The sequence below is a fragment of the Dipteris shenzhenensis genome, chromosome 26 (genome assembly GCF_047967505.1).
Source record: "Dipteris shenzhenensis isolate YYH24624 ecotype China chromosome 26, Dip_SZ_1.0, whole genome shotgun sequence".
In the NCBI taxonomy this organism is placed as follows: Eukaryota; Viridiplantae; Streptophyta; class Polypodiopsida; order Gleicheniales; family Dipteridaceae; genus Dipteris; species Dipteris shenzhenensis.
Window position 1 is genome coordinate 4,327,263 of NC_141621.1, and position 20,226 is coordinate 4,347,488.

Sequence of the window (20,226 nt, forward strand, 5' to 3'; positions counted from 1 at the left end):
TCTCTCTGTCAATCTCCCTTCGCCATCGCCCCCCCATCCCCTCCTCCACCACCTCCCCCTCATGATCACCACCTCCAACAAAACCCCGTCGTCGTTTGCCAACTTTGCCATGCCCACTTCCCCCTCACCTCTGCTTATCAATTGCGCTGGTGCCTCCACGCCTTCTGCCGTCCTTGCCTCGCTCTTTCTTTCGCCCGACACCTCGCAGCTTTGAAGCCTCTGCGCCTTGCCTGCCTCGACGACGCCCTGGCTGCCTTCCCTTGCCCTGTGGCGCACTGTTCCACTCCTTTGAGCAGACAGGACCTCAGGATCGTCGCTGGGAATGAAATCCTTGGCTTCCTGGACGATTGGTTCATCTCCGTGATGCAGCGGCGAGTCCTTTGCTCCCTGCTCCGCAAGTGCCCTTCTTGCAGCAGCAGCACCACCCCGCGTGGTGGCGACAATTTGCAGCTCGATCTCGTGCCCGCAGGCCATCTCGAGCTCCTCACCACCAAGCACCTCCGCCGTGCGTTGCGACTTTCCGGTGGCCTTCTGAGCTCCGCCGAGATGGCAGGGTCTCCCACCTTCTCCGTGTGCCGTTCCTGCCACCTCCTTGTTTGCGATGATTGCGGAAGCTGCATCGAGGACGCCTTTGCACGCCTTCGCTCATCCGAGAAGCTAGCTCACGCTTGCAAGCCTCGTAACAAGCAGTGCCACAGTATGGCTCGCTGCTTCGTGAAATTGTGTGCTGCTGATCAGGAACAATGCCGTAGCTGTGACAAAGTAACGAGACGCACTTGGTCACTATTTAAGAGGTCCAAAAAGAGCTCGAAATCCGATCTTCTGCCGGAGGACAGTTTTAGCAGCAAGCTCGAGTTGCGCTTGTACGAGGGTTTCACGCTGGATGTTAATCAGGACGACTGTGCCGAGCAGAAGAAAAGAGGTAGGGAAAGTCTTTCCGACATGCAAACGGAGATAATTCTTCGAGAACTGACAGCCAATTTGAGAGGTTTGTCGCACGAATCCAATCTCAAGTGGTTGCCACCGATCGTAGCATTGTTTTGCTCCCACGAAACTCCTTACGTTCTCCTCGGGAGGCTTGTCCGAAATGATTCCGTGGTAGATATCACAGCTCGCAGCGAGCTATATTCCCATCTCCTCTCCTTCTTCAGTGCCCTTACCATGAATCCCGACCTGCTTCCGTTGATGTGCTGCCCAAGACCGAAACACGACTGCTGGACTCAAAAAGATCGGTGGGATACGCCGGGTTCTCTGATGGTAGGCTTGGAGAAGCTCTACAAGCAGGCGGCTTTCGTCTTGCCAACGCTTCAGGTTGACTACGACGACTCTTCAGCCGTGGAGATAGCGTTAATGGCCGAGATAAAGGATACGTTTGAGCAGCTACAGGCCTGCATACGGCATTGGGAGAAGATATCGGTGCATGGGTGGCAAGGGGATGCGGCGGCTTTCTTCCATGGGATATGGGAGGGCTTCTTTGCCGAGAAGTGTGCGGAGCCGGAAGAACTATACATGAAGGTGAAAGGGCTGTGTGCAGAAGAAATGCGCGATTGCTCTTTTGAACGTAAAGAGTTGGCGGAATCGCAGGATGAACCGAGTTCTAAAGAAGTGGAAACCTACAAGAAAGCCATGCAGCCGTTGCAATTCAGGCAAGAATTGCTGCTTGAGCAACACTATTATCGCGACAACGTGAACTGGACAAACCCCTCAGAAGCATGGAGGTCCCGTGCCATTGTGAAGGAAATCGCGCTGCTGAACACAAATCTGCCATTGGAGTGGGATTCCTCCATCTACGTGAGGGTAGACGAGTGCCGAATGGATATGCTCAAAGCTCTCGTCATTGGCCCTGCAGGCACTCCCTACCAGAATGGAGTCTTCCTCTTCGATCTCATGCTTGGTGAAGATTACCCACATCACCCTCCATCGATGCAGTTCTTGACTACAGGTGCTGGCACAGTCAGCTTTAACCCCAACCTCTATGCAAACGGTAAAGTCTGCCTGAGCCTCTTGGGGACGTGGGATGGACCTGCCTGGCAGCCATCCAAATCCACGATCCTCCAAGTATTAGTATCTGTGCAGAGCCTTGTCTTGGTTGCTGACCCATACTATAATGAGCCTGGCTACTCGAGGAATAAAACATCAATTCCCCAGGCTGTAGAATACATCCAAATGCAGCGCCTCAACAATTTGTTGCATTCGATCTTGCCAGCACTGCGAAAACCTGAGCCTGCGTTTGAGGATGTCATTCAAACCCATTTCAAGTTGAAAGCACGGGAGATTAAAGCACAATGCAGGGCTTGGACAAACGAAGAATCACGGCATAAGGATGACCTTGTCAGTGCATCTGCTGAGATCGATAGTGAATTAGAGAAGTTGCTTGTAGCAAAGCAATAGCAAAGAAAATTAAAAGAAAGGAAGCGATGGCAGTCGCTCTGCAAGAAACTTATATATGATCTAGAGGTTATTAGTAGTATGTTCTATGGAATTGTGAAGGCAAGTTGTCATTTTTAAAATCATCTTGAGGCTTTTTGTTCATGTTAAAATCACTGATTAAAAGGACGTTTTGGTTTTCTCTTATTATTGTGTATAAACTTTCTCCACCCATTTGATAGTGAATCATATATGACTTTGCTTCTTGATTTGCCTGAGAATAGAAGCAAAGCAGTTGTGAGTATGCACGGAGAGTGAGGTGGAGGAGGAGGCTAGGATCTTGCAAGTGTGGTGCTTGTACAATCAAGGAGAACAATATGTTGAAGTGTAGAGGGCATCCAGGATGACATTCTTTTTTGTGCAGGCATGTTGTGAATGGATGGCCTTGTCAGTGCATGTGTTGAGATCGATATTGAATTAGGGGAACTGTTCTTAGTAAAATAGTAGCATAGGAAAGAATTAAGAAAGTAAAGAGAATAGTGATGGCGCTGGTTGTGCAACTAGAGACCCCGTAAGAATGTTGTGGAAATATACCCTGTCAAGGGAGACTGAGGATATTATATTTTCGTATAGGGCTCTTGGTACATATGCACATATATTGGAGAATAAAGATAGCATTGGTTGTGCAACTAGAGACCCTGTTAAGAATGTTGTGGAAATCTACCTTTGTTAAGGGGGAGTGTGTTTTGGTCTAGGGTGCTTTGGTACAAACGCATATAAATTGGATAATAGTGATGGCGCTGGTTGTGCAACTAGAGAACCTGTTAAGAATGTTGTGGAAATATACCCTTGTGAGGATGTTATGCCATTGGTCTACGGCTCTTTGTACATATGCACAAATTTTGGCCATGTAGTTCCACATTGCAAAGCCGTGTTATTCAGGTTTGTTTATCTATGATCTGGATGTTATTATTAGTAGGTTCTATGATATGTGAAAGCAAGTTGACATTATTAAAATATTTAAAAGCACAGGCTTGACGGTTTTTGGTCATGTTAAAAGGAATCTTTTGGATTTCACGTACTGTTGTTTTTAAATCTCCCTGACAGTGAATCAATGTGTTTGGTCACTAGTTGCCCTGAGGTTGGTTTCAAATGCATAAAATTTTAGCCAATAATCAAGCCAATGGCGGACAATCCAGCTGTTCTGCTCAACTTGTCCTCCCAAAATACATCCGCTTTTGGGAATATTGTGTAAAAGTCTTAATCAGTGGCCGGTGCTGTGGAGGCAACCTACTGCAACAAAGCCATGCTCAATGAAGGTACTACTTAGTAAGAAAACGTTTGCGTCATTAGTGTTCAGTGTCCTCACCCACATAAATCAGCTCTACTGTATGAATGAAACAATGATGTTGTCTTGCAGTTCCACATTGAGTTGAAGTGTTTGTACTCTGCTAAGTGCTTTAGTTATCGTAGTTGGATCATCCTTCCTTGGCAGTGAGGGGGGGGGAGAGAATATCTGCAAGGCCACTCGAGGCTATTAGAGTATGTGAGTTTTAGCTTTTGGCTGTGTGAATCCTAGTCATTAACCAAAGATTAAATCTAGTTCTTTTATTTAATCACGTCATAGGTAATCTAGGTTTCCATGTTATAGTATGCATGATTTGCTTTTTTAAGGTTTCTTATTCGTCTTTTAGCTTTCTTTTCTAAATCTTTTGCAGGTTCTCTCTCCCTGATCTATCCCATTCGTCTTCCTGTCTTATTTTTTGCTTGCTCCAAACCATCCTTCTGTAGTTCTAGGACAGCTTGACCTGAAGGACAATTTTTTCTTATATCTCTTGCATTGGATGTTCGTTTTTGAATCCTTTTGCTCCCTCATGTGCCTGCATATATCTCTTTACACTCCTGTGTGCTCAGTGCTGCCACTTGCTACCCTCTAGCTGCTCGTCACTGATCATTTTCTTTTTTGACAAGCTCATCTTGCTCGCCTGTTGTGATTTTTGATGCTACTGATCCCTGTTGGATACATACATTTGCACTCTTCCACTTCTACTACACCTGTTCTTTCCTATTTAATCAGCCTTTTCCCTAATTTATGGCAATTTTGTTTATAGTACTGACAGCAGAGTTATAGTGATAGGTTTTTCCCTAAATGTGGAGGACACAAGTCACTGGAAGCTGATGTTTAGGTGTGGGAACTTTAGAAAAGATGCTGAAGCTAGGACTACATATATTGACGACTTCTGAGCGTTAGTGGAGTTTATATCATTATGAGGCTGAGATTGGGGCTTTTGGATACTGATCTTGCTACCCTCTAGCTGCTCATCACTGATCATTTTCTTTTTCGACAAGCTCATCTTGCTCGTCTGTTGTGATTTTTGATGCTACCGATCCCTGTTGCATACATACATTTGCACTCTTCCACTTCTACTACGCCTGTTCTTTCCTATTTAATCAGCCTTTTTCCTAATTTATGGCAATTTTGTTTATAGTACTGACAGCAGTGTTATAGTGATAGGTTTTTCCCTAAATGTGGAGGACACAGGTCACTGGAAGCTGATGTTTGGGTGTGGGAACTTTAGAAAAGATGCCGAAGCTAGGACTACATATATTGACGATTTCTGAGCATTAGTGGAGTTTGTATCATTATGAGGCTGAGATTGGGGCTTTTGGATACTCATCTTGGTGAGGTCTTAGTGTTTTGGAATATTTAATTTAATTGTAACTGATTTTATTCAAGGAATCCATATTGGGTTATAGAGCATTCTAGATTGTCATGTGCAAAGTCATATTGTATCTCCTATTTAGAAATAAATTATAAATTCTAAGCTCATTGTTGTGACTATGTGGGACCATATACAACATTTTCACTCTCTGGCATTGAATTCGAAGACCTGTTTCTAGAAAATGTTATCATCTTCAGATGTTTTGTATTTGAGCACCAAACCCTCATTCTATCCATCAAGAGATTCAGCAACTCCTAGCAAACTTTTCAGCATTCAGCCTCCATAGCCCTGTCCTCCTTCACTAGTTATTTTGCTCAGGCTGAATGTATATCAGTGTATGCAATAATACGTGGACAGGTGGCTGCTGCAGAGGGTACCTCAGAAGGTACAGCAAAGGCTATGTAGAGGCTGGTCAGAAGCTGCTGTAGGGGCTCCTGCTGCTGCATGTGGGACAGAAAAAGTAACTGCTGCTGATTGGATATACAAGGACTGCCACGTGGCAGTCAGGCGCCCACCATTGGCAAGTAAACATAAGCACAAACATGCTGGTTCTGCAGGAGATATTACAGTAGATGTGGAACTGTAGGAGAGCTCGTAGCAGGGGATGCACCAGAATTGTCAGTGAGCTATGAATCTGCATTTTCGGCAAGGTATGCATTTGAACTAGATTCTGAATTATATGCAGCACAGATAGATGAAAGAAGATAAGGGTTTAGAGATGGAGAGTTGACAACCGATTGGGTCCCATGCAACTCTGAAGAGGACACTGGAGCAGACCCAATGACCTGAGAGGTAGCCCCAGCCAATAACCAAGACTTCAATCCTGTCACGCTGTAGATGTAGAACAATCTGCGAGGCTAGTGACGAGGCTAGTGCTGTGCAGGGTTACTGCGTGAGTGAGAGAGATGAACTGAGAGGAATATGGGCTGAGAGAGCTAAGAAACTAAGAGATAACTGAGTGAATATTGAACTGAAAAATGAAAAAAACTGCTGAAACAGACTGTTCAAACCTCAACCATTTGCTGTCCCAACCCTGGAATCCTTTCCTTCAGTCCTGGACTCATAGGGATGCTGTATTTGGGACAGGAATGCCTAGCCAAGAAGTGCCTTATATAGGGCCCAAAAAGGCCAACTGGCTGCCCTGGTGGATCGACCTGTTGGTCGGTCAACTGACTGATTGAATCGGGTCAAATGACCCAATTTGACCAACATTCAATGCTGGTACTAGGTGGCCCAGATGCCCCTTAAATGGTCTGCTGGAAGGCCAAATGCCTTTTGTCCTAACCTACACTAACTGAACCCTAACCGTTTTTGGCTGACTTCTAACTAACTGGACTCGTTCTTTAGTGGGCACTAGAGGACTCGGACTGACCCTAGTGCTTGGAGACTGACTTACGTAGCTCGCTCCTAACTCATCCTTGCACTGGGACTGACAATGGGGCCATGGCATACGACAAAGGGCCTACTGAAGGGTGCTACTTAGGTGCACTTAATGTTAAGTCCAGTGTGTCACAATGCACCCGAGTGCAGGGGTTGCATACAGCAATTGACCAAATGTGTGTGTCTAGCATTGTCAAGCAAAGATAAAACCAAACTCTACTTCACCTGACCCTTGGCGATGAACAGGCGCATTGTTGGAGGAATATCCCTCCTCTTTCTGTACAGTAGCTAGTGATTAGCATGTATTAGATTTGAGCACAATCCTTCGTGGTTCATCGGTGGATGCATCTCTGGAAAATGTGGGCGTGGAGAGGTGCATGACTTCTTTTAGCTTGTCCTCGTACATCAACACAATGAGCAGCCCTCAATCAGGGGTACCATCGTCTATCTCTTCTGCACAATAAGATAAATGGCTTATGAATGATTTTGAAATTGAGCTTTATGTGCTTGGTTGAGTGGTTTGGCTCTGATGAGTATATGCATCTGTCTTAAGGTAATTTGGTTTGCTTGATCCTGTTTCTGCAAGCAGTATTGTCTTGAGTTGGATTCAGCTGTGTTCTTCTTTTGATTAAGTTTTTTCGACTTGTGGGGGGGATTGTTTGTTATGCTCTAGCCGAGATAGCATGACCTCGGAAAGATCGGTGGTCATTTTCTCTTAGATGACCAACTTTTGTAATAGTTAATGTGCGTAATTGAAATGGTCAAGAGAAGTAACTGCCAAGGTCCTAGGTGAGGGTGAAATGGCATTGACTAGGTAGTTCTGAGTGCTAAGGCCTAGGTGCACCTAAATGTGCAATAATGCCAAGGGGCAAGTGGTTTTTAATGTGCCCAAGAGAGGGGTAAAAAAAGGTGCAGCAAGTGGAGAGGCTAAAATGATGACATTTGGCAAGGAGAACTATCTAGGGAAATGAGTGTCTCGTGGATAAGCATGAAAAAACAAAGGAACGAATTAATTTTGAATATCTGTGATCCACGAGAGTTAGGCTGGGTGGAACAATTGAATGCCATCGCCCCTGATCTGTGTCAATGTAGAAATAGAGATTCGAGAGGAAGAGATAGTGTCTTTGATAGTTGGTATCAGAGCCTTGTTGAGAGAGCAAGGGACAAGTGACGGAGGCTGTGCGTGAAGGGACCAGGTGGACGGGCATTTTTGTTTGGTGTTCTGCTACGACAACGGGCGTAGGCTCCGCAATGAAGTGTTGACTGTTCGTGGCTGGAGTTGGGGGTCCCGTAAGGCAGCGACGACAGTGGGGAAGTTAACCTTACGTTAACGAAAGAGGCGGCCAGATCCCGTGACCAGCTCGCGTTGATATATTCGAAAGCTTGGGAAAGGAACACGTGAAAACTAATCCATTCTGAGATCGCCGGAGGGCACTCCAATTGTGGAGGCGAAGAAAAACAGAAATTGGAAAGGAAAGTGAGATTGGGAGGGCGAACCGGTCAAGCTGTCGAGCTTGATGTGAGCTTGAGCGTTCTTGGGATTAGCGTCGATGGCCTGGGAGAAGAGATCGACGAAAAGTTGGTAATTGTCGTCGAGTTTTCGAGCTCGTCCGCCATAGCCAAGAGCTTCAGGGTCAAACAAATCGACACTGATTTTGTATGAAGAAGAGTCCAAAAGAAGCAAATTTATGTTCCGGGCCAACTGCGCTTCAGCAAACCCAGGTGGCAGAACAGCCCGACAGACCGAGAGTAGAGAGCGTGACATTGGTTAGTGCATGAAGGCACTTGATCAGCAATGAACGCTAGTCGAACAACCAGGGAGCTCTCTTCGAACTTCATTACTTTTGTTTTGTTTTTTTTCCTTTCTCCTCGATTAGTCGGGCGATGCTTTGCTTTTATAGACGTATCTTGAGGGCAATCAGCCTGCATGAGGCTTTAATGTTGTAGCAGGGACAGATTATGCCTGTGCATATGCCTGTGTGCTTTAGTCGGGATCAGATTGCAGGAAATTCCCAAGTATAGGGAAAAGCGCCGTTGGGTTTTAGAAAAGACTGAAAAAAAAAAAAAAACCATTTCCATTGTGAAACTATGGAGGCAGAAGGGCAGAATTCTAGGGTGAATCCTAGTGAGTCTAGAGTAGAGTCTACACAACAGAGGTCACATCATGCAGCACCTACTTTGATCGGTAGGATTTCGATATTAGAAGATGCTTTACAGCAGATTATGAACCAGCAGCTTCAAGTGAATGCTGGTCAAAATGAGATTAGGGAGATGGTACAAGCCTTGTCGGCTAGACCGTCTAGAATTGATAAGGGCAAAGCTCCAGCAGAGCCAGAGCCCAGTATCCATTCATTAGAGCGTGCAAGGGTCAAAGTGCCTAATATCGCTAATTATAGACCGGAGAAGTACGTTGGTCGGATGACCGAGCGCAGCTCTGATGTGATCGAGGTTTGGTTACACAAGTGGGAAGAAGCCTTCGCCATTTGTGAAATTAGATCTGATCTAAAGAAAATCCGTGAGGCCACACACCTATTTATTGAGGCAGTGGATAGATGGTGGATAAAGCAACAGAAGGATCAAGTTGCTCCTACCACCTGGGAAGGGTTTAAAGCTGAATTTAAGAAACACTTTCTCCCACCCGATGAAGAGTCCCGAGCTTGGGATGCTTATAGAAATCTTCGTCAGAGGAGTCTGTCGGTGGCAGAGTACACCGACAAATTCAGGGAATGTGTCATGAAAATAACAGACCCTCTCCCTATGTCGGTTCAGTTAAAAGACTATATCTATGGACTGAACGACAAAATCAAAATGGAAGTTCGGGCTAAATATGTGACTACATTAGATGAATCTATTGCAGTAGCCCTGAACTATGAGGATGCCAGGGGTAGATCTGGTGGATTTGTGCAGGCAGGGACTCAGTATGAGTACCCGAAAAAAGGGGGAGTTCAGAGGAAATGGATTTCAAAGACAAGTGTCTCGCAGCCAAGTGTCCAAACCAAGCAGGTGAAGCCGGTTGAGGGACCAGTAAAAACAAGTACCACCGTTGGGGTGAAAAGGAAAATAACTCCAATGGCAGCCCGGGCTTGGTCAAAGTCCTCGTTGACCCCTGAACAAAAAGAGAAAGCTAGAAAAGAAGGATTGTGCTTCGGCTGCCTTCAGCGACATCAGTGGAAGGATTGTCCACTGAATAAAGACCGTCGCACGGCTAATATGATAATATCTGAATGCGACGTGGAAATGCAGGAGAGTCCCAATGCGGAACATATGCAGATGCAACTGGCGGGACCTTCTCAGAGGTTAGTACCTTGTTTGTTATGTGTGTCTGTTGCTAAGTTAGTGACGAGTGCACCTGATAACATCCTATCTAAGCCCGCAGCAACGGGGTATACGGCCTTTAATGATACGGAGTTAATTAAAATGAAAGGGCAAGTGGCCAGTCATGATGTCATTGTGTTGTTTGACTCGGCGTCAACTCACAATGTGATTAACTCCAAGCTCGTGAAGAGGCTGAAATTAAAAACAAGCCCATCTGACTATGCGTGTACAGTCAGAATGGCAGATGGAAGTTCAACTGAAGTATGGGACCAAAGGGTTACCCAGTTGGAGCTTCGGATTCAGGACTATATTGAGAAGCTTGATTTTGAAATGACCAAGCTTGCTCATGCAGATATAGCCCTGGGTATGGCGTGGCATTCTAGGAAGAATCCAGCCATTGATTGGAAAAAGCACGTATATCAATTCAAGATGAATGATGTGCTTTATGTCTTGCGAGGTGAGAAAGATATACCTCAGGGACCGTTGGTTTCCGTGATGGAAATCAGAAAAGCTCAAGTAGAGTTTTTATTCCTTTGCACAGCATCGGTAGAGCCGGTTGATGATTCTTCGGCTAGCACTGATGTTACGCAAAGTGGTGAGATGGCCAAGCTGGCTAATCTTATAACAGAGGAGTTCTCTGAATGTTTTAGGGATGAACTACCTTATGGGTTACCTCCAGAGCGGAAAGTTCAGCATAAGATTGAGCTGATCTCGGGGGCAGAACCTGTAAATAGACCTCCCTATAGAATGAGTTTTACTGAAGAGGCGGAGGTGCGTAGACAACTGGAAGAATACCTCAAGTTGGGGCAGATTCAACCAAGTTTCTCACCTTTTGCTTCGCCAGTGATATTAAAGAAGAAAAAGGATGGTACGTTTCGCCTCTGTATAGATTACAGAGCATTGAATAATATCACTGTTAAGCACAGGTATCCGATGGCTCGGATTGATGATTTGCTAGATGCATTACATGGAGCCGTGATTTTCAGCAAGATAGATCTTAAGTGCGGCTACCATCAAATCCGGATTAGAGCCGAGGATGTGCATAAAACCGCTTTCAGGAGTAGGTTTGGTCATTATGAGTTTTTGGTAATGCCCTTCGGACTTACCAATGCTCCAGCGACCTTCGTCATGCTTATGAACGATTTACTACATCCGTATATCGGAAAGTTCGTAGTACATTTTATTGACGATATCCTGATATTCAGTAAAAGTATTACTGAGCATCGTGAATACTTAAGAATAGTGTTCAGTACTTTGAGGAAAGCCAGTCTTTATGTGAATAAGAAGAAAACTATACTATGTATGGTTAGGCTTGAATATTTAGGGTTCATAATTACTCCACAGGGGGTAGAAATGGATCCGAAGAAAGTGGCTGCGATACTAACTTGGCCAATCCCTCAGAATCTGACCACGTTGCGATCATTCTTGGGATTTGTCCAGTTTTATAGAAGGCATATCAAAGGATATTCCAGAATAGTATCGCCATTGACTGATCTGACCTCAGATAAAGTACCTTTTATTTGGGGACAGAATCAACAAGAAAGTTTTAACACCATAAAACAAGCTGTGGTCTCAGGACCGGTGTTAAAAATAGTTGATCCCCAGAAACCGTTGTTCCTAGAAACCGATACAAGTGGCGTTGCGGTAGGAGCAGTTCTCCTTCAAGAGGGAAGGCCAGTAGCCTTTGAAAGCAAGAAGCTTTCTCCCTCTCAAAGGAAATGGCCAACTCATGAATTGGAGTTGTATGTTGTTATCCATGCTTTGAAAACATGGAGGCATTATTTGTATGGCTCAGAGTTTTATGTGGATGTAGATCATGATACTCTGAAACATTTTTGTAAACAGCCTGACTTGAGGGGCCGCCAAGTTAGGTGGGCAGAGCTCATGCAGGAGTTTAATCTAACGATTCGGTACCGAAGAGGAAAATACAATAAGGTTGCTGATGCGTTGTCTCGCATTGCTGATGCGTTGTCTCGCATTATGCACAACCTGAGTTTCACGGTATTAGAGAGTGTTCTAATGACCGAGATTAGAGAAACTCAAAAGATGGATGAGTTTGTCCAGAGCTTATGGCCTAAAGCTCATGTGTTAAAACCCGGGGAAAATGAAAATGATGACCTGGCATCCAGAAAAGGCCAAACTTATGCAAGATATACCATAAGGGATGGTATGCTAGTTAGAAATGGCAAGGTTGTAGTACCTAGTCAGAATGATCTCAGGCAGAGAGTCATTCGACAATGCCATGATAGCCCGTGTGCGGGACATCCAGGAGTCGAGAAGACATATGATCTCGTGAAGCGAGATTTCTTTTGGCCAAAGATGAAAAAGCATATTCATGAATATGTGACACGGTGTTTCTCGTGTTAGGTAAGTAAGGCCGAGCGGGTGAAGCCACCCGGACTTTCACAGCCCTTGGAAATACCACTAAGTAAGTGGGAGAGCATTTCCATGGACTTTATTGTAGGGGTGCCTACGACGCAAGGAGGGTATGATTCTATCCTTGTGGTGGTTGATCGTCTAACCAAGATGGCTCACTTCATTCCGACTAGAGAGTCTATTAGTGCCCCGCAAGTGGCGGATTTGTTCATTAGACATATATTTCGTCTGCATGGATTGCCTAGATCCATAGTGTCAGACCGAGATGTCAGATTTACCGGTCATTTTTGGATAGTGGTATTTGAGACACTAAGGACTGAGTTGGGAATGAGTAGTGGGGATCATCCTGAGTCGGATGGTCAGACGGAGAGAGTCAACCAGACTTTAGAGGATATGCTGAGGGCATATGTGTCATTGAGGCAACAGATGTGGGACAAGTGGTTGCCATTGTTGGAGTTTGCCTACAATGATAGAAAACATTCCTCTACCGGGTTTAGTCCGTTTGAACTGAACTATGGTTATAGACTAGTCAATCCAACTATAGTTGGAGTACCTCAGAAAGTGCCTAGTGCCGCGAACTTTATAGTTCAGATGCGGGAGATGCTAGCACTTGCGAGAGCTAATATCCGCCAGGCTATGGATAGAGCCAAGGTGTATGCGGATGAAACCCGGTCTATAAGGGTATTTAAGAAAGGGGAAAAAGTTTTTCTCAGAGTTCCTTCGCACTCGAAGTCGCTGACTTCAGGAGAGTGTGCTAAGTTATCACCTCGATACTGTGGGCCGTGGTTAATTCTAAAGAGAATAGGCAGTGTAGCCTATAAATTAGAATTGCCATAGGGGTATAAGGTGCACCCGGTTTTTCATGTTTCGCGCTTAAAGAAATTTTTGCATACACGTGACTGACTAATCGAAGGTGTGGTTTTGTTTCAGGAGATAGAGGATATTGCAAGGCGCCAGCCAACAAGAATCCTGGACCGAGGAACAATGCAAATACGAAATTGGACGATACCCACGGTGTTGGTTGCATGGCATGGTCAGCCTCTATCGGAAGCTACCTGGGAATCCGTATACCAGTTACGGAGAGTGTTCCCAGATTTCATCATCGAGGACGCTGATGCTTGAAGAGGGAAGGAATGTTATGCTCTAGCCGAGATAGCATGACCTCGGAAAGATCGGTGGGCATTTTCTCTTAGATGACCAACTTTTGTAATAGTTAATGTGCGTAATTGAAATGGTCAAGAGAAGTAACTGCCAAGGTCCTAGGTGAGGGTGAAATGGCATTGACTAGGTAGTTCTGAGTGCTAAGGCCTAGGTGCACCTAAATGTGCAATAATGCCAAGGGACAAGTGGTTTTTAATGTGCCCAAGAGAGGGGTAAAAAAAGGTGCACCAAGTGGAGAGGCTAAAATGATGACATTTGGCAAGGAGAACTATCTAGGGAAATGAGGGTCTCGTGGATAAGCATGAAAAAAACAAAGGAACGAATTAATTTTGAATATCTGTGATCCACGAGAGTTAGGCTGGGTGGAACAATTGAATGCCATCGCTCGTGATCTGTGTCAACGTAGAAATAGAGATTCGAGAGGAAGAGATAGTGTCTTTGATATTGTTGGCTAGAACCCTTCCTGGGGAGTGGTCTTTGTTTGAGCACATGTGTAACTATAAGTCCCATGGCTTTCCCAAGAGACTCTTAGAGCCCTGATTTTGTTCTCTCATGTGGCATTTACTCATGCATTAGTTGGCTTATGCGCGACTAAACTTCTTCCATGAATCGTCTTGCAATTTCTTCTTCAAAGCGGTGGCTAGAGACTCCTACAAAGGGATAAGGGGGTGTGCTCTTTCTTTCTTTGTCCAAGCTTCTTTGATGAGAGTTTTTTCAGTGTTCGTCTTGGTCGTATGTTTATTTGCCAGGCTCCCGCCATTGGCTATTTGTATGCAGTAGAACTTTTGTGGTCAATCCAAAGTCTAGACGCTATATGATTCATAGAAGCTGGAGCCTTGGAGTTTTATATGCAACGGAACTTAGTACAGGTGAGGCGAGTCTGTCTCGATTAAATATTAGCTTTGATTTCATCGTTGTGTCTGAATTCTTACACAAATGGTCATCTTATGAGAGTGGCTGCACGTGTATTTTGTCTCCGTCAATTTGTGTGTCGGAAAATTAACTTGAAGGTGAGAGGGAAACCAACCAAGAATTGCATCTCTTAATCTCTTCATGCTATTGATTTTTTGAATGGCATTAATCTTTGGCTTAAGTGTACCCCAGCAAGTCTCATAAGAACACACATAAGACACACTTGTATGGATTAAGGGGAATTCGGGTAAGAATGTTAGCTTGCTGCTGTAGATTAAAAAATCGCCCAAGATCTATTCCTAGAAAGTATCCACCATGAACCTCTAGAATTCGAAGGGCATCATCTTGCTTGAGTAGGTCTCCCATTCAATGATAAAGTTTTTATTTTCCCCAATCTTCTTCAGCTGGTGTGATTTGGTTTTACTTGCTGTATTCATCCATGAATGAATCCATCTCGTGTCTGTCCACTCATTTTGTCCGTGAATGATAGCTCTACATAGACTCTTAGCAGCTTCCCATTCTCTTTGGGGAAAATATGATTGGAAACAACCAATCGCTTCTATCAATCTCATTAGCAATTGGTCATCTCCCCCCCCCCCCCCCCCCCAACTTGTCGGGGCTCATTCAGTATATATTTGATGCCGAATTGGCTTTGCATTCAGGGATTAGAGGAATTTGGTGTTGAATCAGTTTTGGCGGTACACCCTTTAGGTTCTGTCTATTCTCTTGGAAATGTACTGTAGAAAGAGCCCTCCATTGGCATTTTGTTGCTACCCTACTGGCAGAAATGGCCGCTATCAGCACAGTATTATGTGTGAGCAGCTTATCTTCAATATCCATGGCATGTGCTTCCTCCCTTCTAGGCATCAGGCTTGCATTCCTTTAGATGGTGCTCTTTGGCATTAGTATTCACACCTCTTTCCCATCAATTGCAATGGTGAGCGTAGCACCTTGCCAATCATTGACAACTTTGTCTCCCATCAGCAACTGCATAGGGTATCCTTACTCATTTTCCATGTTTACCTGCATAAATGTCACCTGAATTAAGCACCACTTATTTTCATGCACACATCTTTGAGCATTCCCTATGGCGTCACCAACCTTTGATTTGCCATGCGAATCTGAAAGATGATGGCTTGAAGTTGCATACAGTCCTATAAAAAGCGCCTAGAGGGGCCTATCTGCTCATTCCCACTGAAGCCTCTTTGAGACATGATGCAGAGCAGCAGATAGACCTCAGTTTTCTCTTGTAATTTAGCCCTCTTGTGAGCTATCGTGGTTCGATTTTGTATCTCTTAGTCGAGCTTCTTTTCACATCTCGGGTGTATATATTCTGGCTGTTCTATTGACTGTTCATTTGCCGAATATTGTGAGTTTCTTTTAGAGTACATTTGAGAAGAGATTGGAGAGTGTTGAAATCCCCTTTTTACATGTTTTGCTGCTAAGGTTTTCTACATCAAGTGTTCCTTAACTTTTAACATAATATCAGAACCAAAGGGAGAACTCTATGATCTACTTCAGTGGTTGGGGAAGGAGCCCCTCACGTGCAGTAGGAGATTCTGTTTTAATAAAGTATTCTGTGTTTTAACTATAATACACACTGCTATTAACCTGTAACGTGCAGATAAGCTTGATGCATTTGGAATGGTAAAAACACATGCAAAGCAGGTGCTGTAAGAGATTGGAGGATGAGGGACATCGGCACAGCAATAGACTTTGTTATCTGATATAGCGAACAAAGCTTGGGAAATCCTTTAAAATGTTTTAGAAATCCTTTCCTTCCAGATGGACCATTAGAAAAAAAGGAAACTCATTGTGGGGCCTTTTAGCCTGGCAAGAAAATAGCCGTCCACCAATCAAAGGAGGGCCAATGTAATGTTGAAAAAATACAAAAAAGGAAGAAAAAATAAATATTGTCAAGTTTGCGTTCAATGAGAATACTTGAGCTACTTTATTATATCTGACGCACGGTGCAAAATTCAATATTTTTGACATCATTGCTGTGTCCAGAGCAGGCCAAAACCCCTGAAATGACATTTGAAACACTGAAAACGGGCACTCGGAGGCCTGGAAAAGGCAAAAAAGTCCCTGCAAAAAAAGTGTACCAATTTGACAGGTTGGCCCCCAACCAACCTGTCAAATTACTTTCTTTAGCACACTTTTTTTACGAGGCCTTTTTGGCCTTTTTCGGGCCTCTGGGTGCTCGTTTTCAGTCTTTCAAATGTTGTTCCGAGGGTTTTGGCCCGCCCCGGACATGCCGGTAATGTCAGAAGTATCAAATTATGCGCCGTGCATCAGTGGAATTATGTCGTATTTTAGTGTTTTAGAGGAAAGAAAAATGAAGAAATTGTGAATTTCTCTCAGGGTCCCAAAATGAGCTCCCTTTTTTCCTAATGCTTCGTGATGATGAAAATGGGAGAGGGGATTCTTTGCATGATCATCTTGTGAAGGTGAAGGTGAAGGTGATAAGGGACCAGCTTGCGGCAATACATCATATGTCTAATTCAGCTAACTAGTTTGCCTAGTGTTGGGCATGCTTCCAAGGAGCTCATCACAACACTAATAGCAGGCGAGAGATCTCAAGATATTACTTCTAAAGGTTCTTTATTATTGTAAGAGGAAGCTCGAGAGAAGCTGTTTGAAGGTGTTGGAGCTTGATAAAAGGAAATGCCAAGCCTTAAAAGACTTATCTTGATGGAATCAAGCTTTCATGTATGCATAGGAAGAGAGAGAGAGAGAGAGAATCATCTATGGTTTGGTTGACACTTGTCTTAAGATCATTTTGGTTTGCTTGATCCTATTTCTGGTAGTGGTATTGTCTTGAGTTGGATTCAGCTGTGTGTTCTTTTAATTAAGTTTTCTTACCCCATTCGATTAGTGGGGGGGAATATGTGGACCATGATCAAGGGAGTGGTAAAATCCCATGGCTTTCCTAGAGCCCTGATTTGGCTCTCTCATGTGGCGTTTACTGATTCATTGGTTGGCTTATGTGCGACTAAACTTCATCCATGCATTGTCTTGCAATTTCTTCTTCAAAGCGGTCGCTAGAGACTCCTACAAAGGGATTAGGGTATGTGTGTATTTTCAGTGTTTGTCTTGTTCAAATGTTTATTGTCCAGGCTCACACAATCGGGCCATTTGTATGCAATAGAACTTTTGTGGTCAATCCAAAGTCTAGAGTCCATAGGGTTCATAGAAGATTGAGCCTTGGTATTTATATGCCGCAAAACTTAGTACAAGGTGGGTGACTCTGTCTTGATTAATGTATTATCTTTGATTTCATCTTTGTGTCTGAATTCTTACACACATTATCATCTTATGAGAGTGAGTACATGCATGCAAATTATCTTGAATGTGAGAGAGAAACCAAACCGAGAAGTGCATGTCTTAACTCCTTGATACTTGATGTTGCTTGGCTCCTTTATTTTTTGAAGTACACCCTAGCAAGTCTCATAAGAACACACAAAAGACACACTTGTATGGGTTAAGGGAAATTCGGGTAAGTATGTTAGCTTGTTGCCGTGGATTGAAAAATCGCCCAAGATGTATTCTTAGAAAGTATCCACCATGAACCTCTAGAATGTGGCTGCATCTTGCTTGAGTATATCTCCCATTCAATGAAGAATTTCTTCGGCCGGTGTGATTTGGTTTTACTTGCTGTATTCATCCATGAATGAATCCATCTCATGTCCAGCCACTTCATTCTATATGTGATTGATAGCGGGAATAGGCCATCTTACATAGACTCTTAGTAGCTTCCCATTCTCTTTGGGAAAATTATGATTGGAAACAACCAATTGCTTCTATCCATCTCATAATGAATCATATTGGCCATTTTACCCCTCAACAATTGTTGGGGCTCATTCAATATATTTGATGCCGAATTGGCTTCACATTTGAGGATTAGAGAATCGGTGTTGAATCACTTTTGGCGGTGCACCCTTTAGGTTTTGTTTGCCAATATATTTCTACACTATAGAAAGAGTTCTTGGGCTGCTACCCTACTGGCAGAAATGGTGGCTATCAGCACAGTATTATGTGCGACTGGCTTATCTTCTATATCCATGGCATATGCTCCCTCCTCTTCTAGGCATCCCTTTAGATGGTGCTCTTTGGCATTAGCATGTACACCTCTTTCGCATCAGTTGCAATGGTGAGAATAGCGCCTCTCCAATCATGCACAACTTTGGCTCCCAACTGCATAGGGTATCCTTGCTCATTTTCCACCTTTACCTCCATAAATGTCACCTGAAATAAGCACCAGTGATTCTCATCACACATCTTTGAGCATTCCCTTTGGCATCACCAACCTTTGATTTGCCATGTGAATCTGAAAGATGATGGCTTGAAGTCCTACAACTTGAGCTGCCACAACCCCAATATTGTCAACCAGATCAGTCTGTGGGGCGGACCTTCAATCAGTAGATTTCCATAGATTGGTTGACCAGTCTATGGGCTGCATACATTTCTATAAGAAGGGCCTAGAGGGGCCTATCTGCTCATTCCCACCTTTTCAAGACATGGAGCAGAGCAGCAAATAGCCCTCAGTTTTCTCTTGTAATTTAGCCCTCTTGTGAGTCGTTGTTATCGAGGAACTCGGTTCAATTTTTGTAGCTCTTAGTTGAGCTTCTTTTCCCCAACTATTGCGAGTTTCTTTTAGAGTGCATTTGAGAAGCGATAGTAGAGAGTTAAAATGTTTGTTGCCGCTAAGGTTTGCTAAATCAAGTATTCCTTAACTTTTAACATAATATTAAAATCAAAGGGAGAACTCTTATGATCTACTTCAGTGGTTGGGGAAAAAGCCCCTCACGTGGTGTGTAGTCTCAATGGTGATTCACGTGTTGTGGGGATCTTGAAGGAATGTTGATGGAGCCTCCACTCCAAGCTACTCATTGTGAGAGCAATGCAAAGCGCGAGCCATCTGCATGTATCACTCAAGCAGCTCCCAGATTGTTGCAATGTGTTTCCACAAGATAAAGGGGGAAGGGGGAGAAGGGAGAAGAGAGGGGAGAAGAGAGGGAGGAGAAGGGAAGAGGAGAGTGAAGGGGGATGGAGTGGCAAATACAAAGGCACTACAAGGGAAACAAGAGAACACCCAAAGACACTCTTAAAAGAGAAGGAGGAGTTTGTATTCCAAACTTGTGCATACAACAATGAAGACCAAAGTCAACCATTTGCCCTTTTATACATGTCACCTTTTGAAGGGAGGGCCAACCCTTTTCCTTTTTTCACTCTCCCTTTCTTTACATTCATAAGGCTCTTGGGCCCGTGGGTTGCCAAGGCATCTTTACCATCCTTCCCATCTCTTCTCTATTATTCCACTCATGTGTTGGAAATAGCACTTGTGTTAACCATATAAGAGTGCCAAATAGCACTTGTGTTAACCATATAAGAGCGTCAAATAGTGCTTGTGTTAACCTCGTGCCTCCGAGTCCTAAGCCATTTGAGGCTCAAAATCCATTTACGAGGCTCACAACGTGAAGTGGCAAGGCTGAACTTGAGCAATTTGCAGCTCAAACTCCATAAGGCATGTAACCGATTGGGCTATTTGTGGCTCAAACCGAGTGAAGCCTACAACCGTACTCCCTCCATGGCTGCAACCGTTGAAGTAAGTCATGAATCCTATCACCTCTAATCACTCATTACCCTACATTCTGCGACTGTACTCTGTGGATATTAACATGCCTCCCTTCCTATTGCTGAGCCACCCTCAGATCACCACCCTCGAATCAACCACGCTAGAGGAGGTGGGTGGAGAGGACGGTCTGGAGGTCTACGTAGTGTCGAGGAGTGAGCTGAGTTAGGTACGAGCGGAACTTCCAAAAATGGTGGCATGCATGTTCTTGTATGTGCAGATGTGATGGCCATGGAGATTGCGGACTCGGAGGTAGAGGCGGAGGTCATGAAACTGACGAGGTCCCTCCAGCTCCTCCCTCCTCCCCATCGGAAGATGTACAGTGGAGACCCAACTTGCAATCGTTCCAGGAACTGC

At 44.3% G+C, this 20,226-nt stretch overlaps 1 protein-coding gene across 1 annotated transcript; it reads left to right on the top strand.

The window, feature by feature from the left end:
* Positions 1-627: 627 nt before the first annotated feature.
* Positions 628-2,999, top strand: LOC147884562 (uncharacterized). The gene has a single exon (XM_087397856.1). The coding sequence runs from the start codon at positions 700-702 to the stop codon at positions 2,389-2,391; it is 1,692 nt and encodes a 563-aa protein (XP_087253982.1). The 5' UTR covers positions 628-699; the 3' UTR covers positions 2,392-2,999.
* Positions 3,000-20,226: the final 17,227 nt, after the last annotated feature.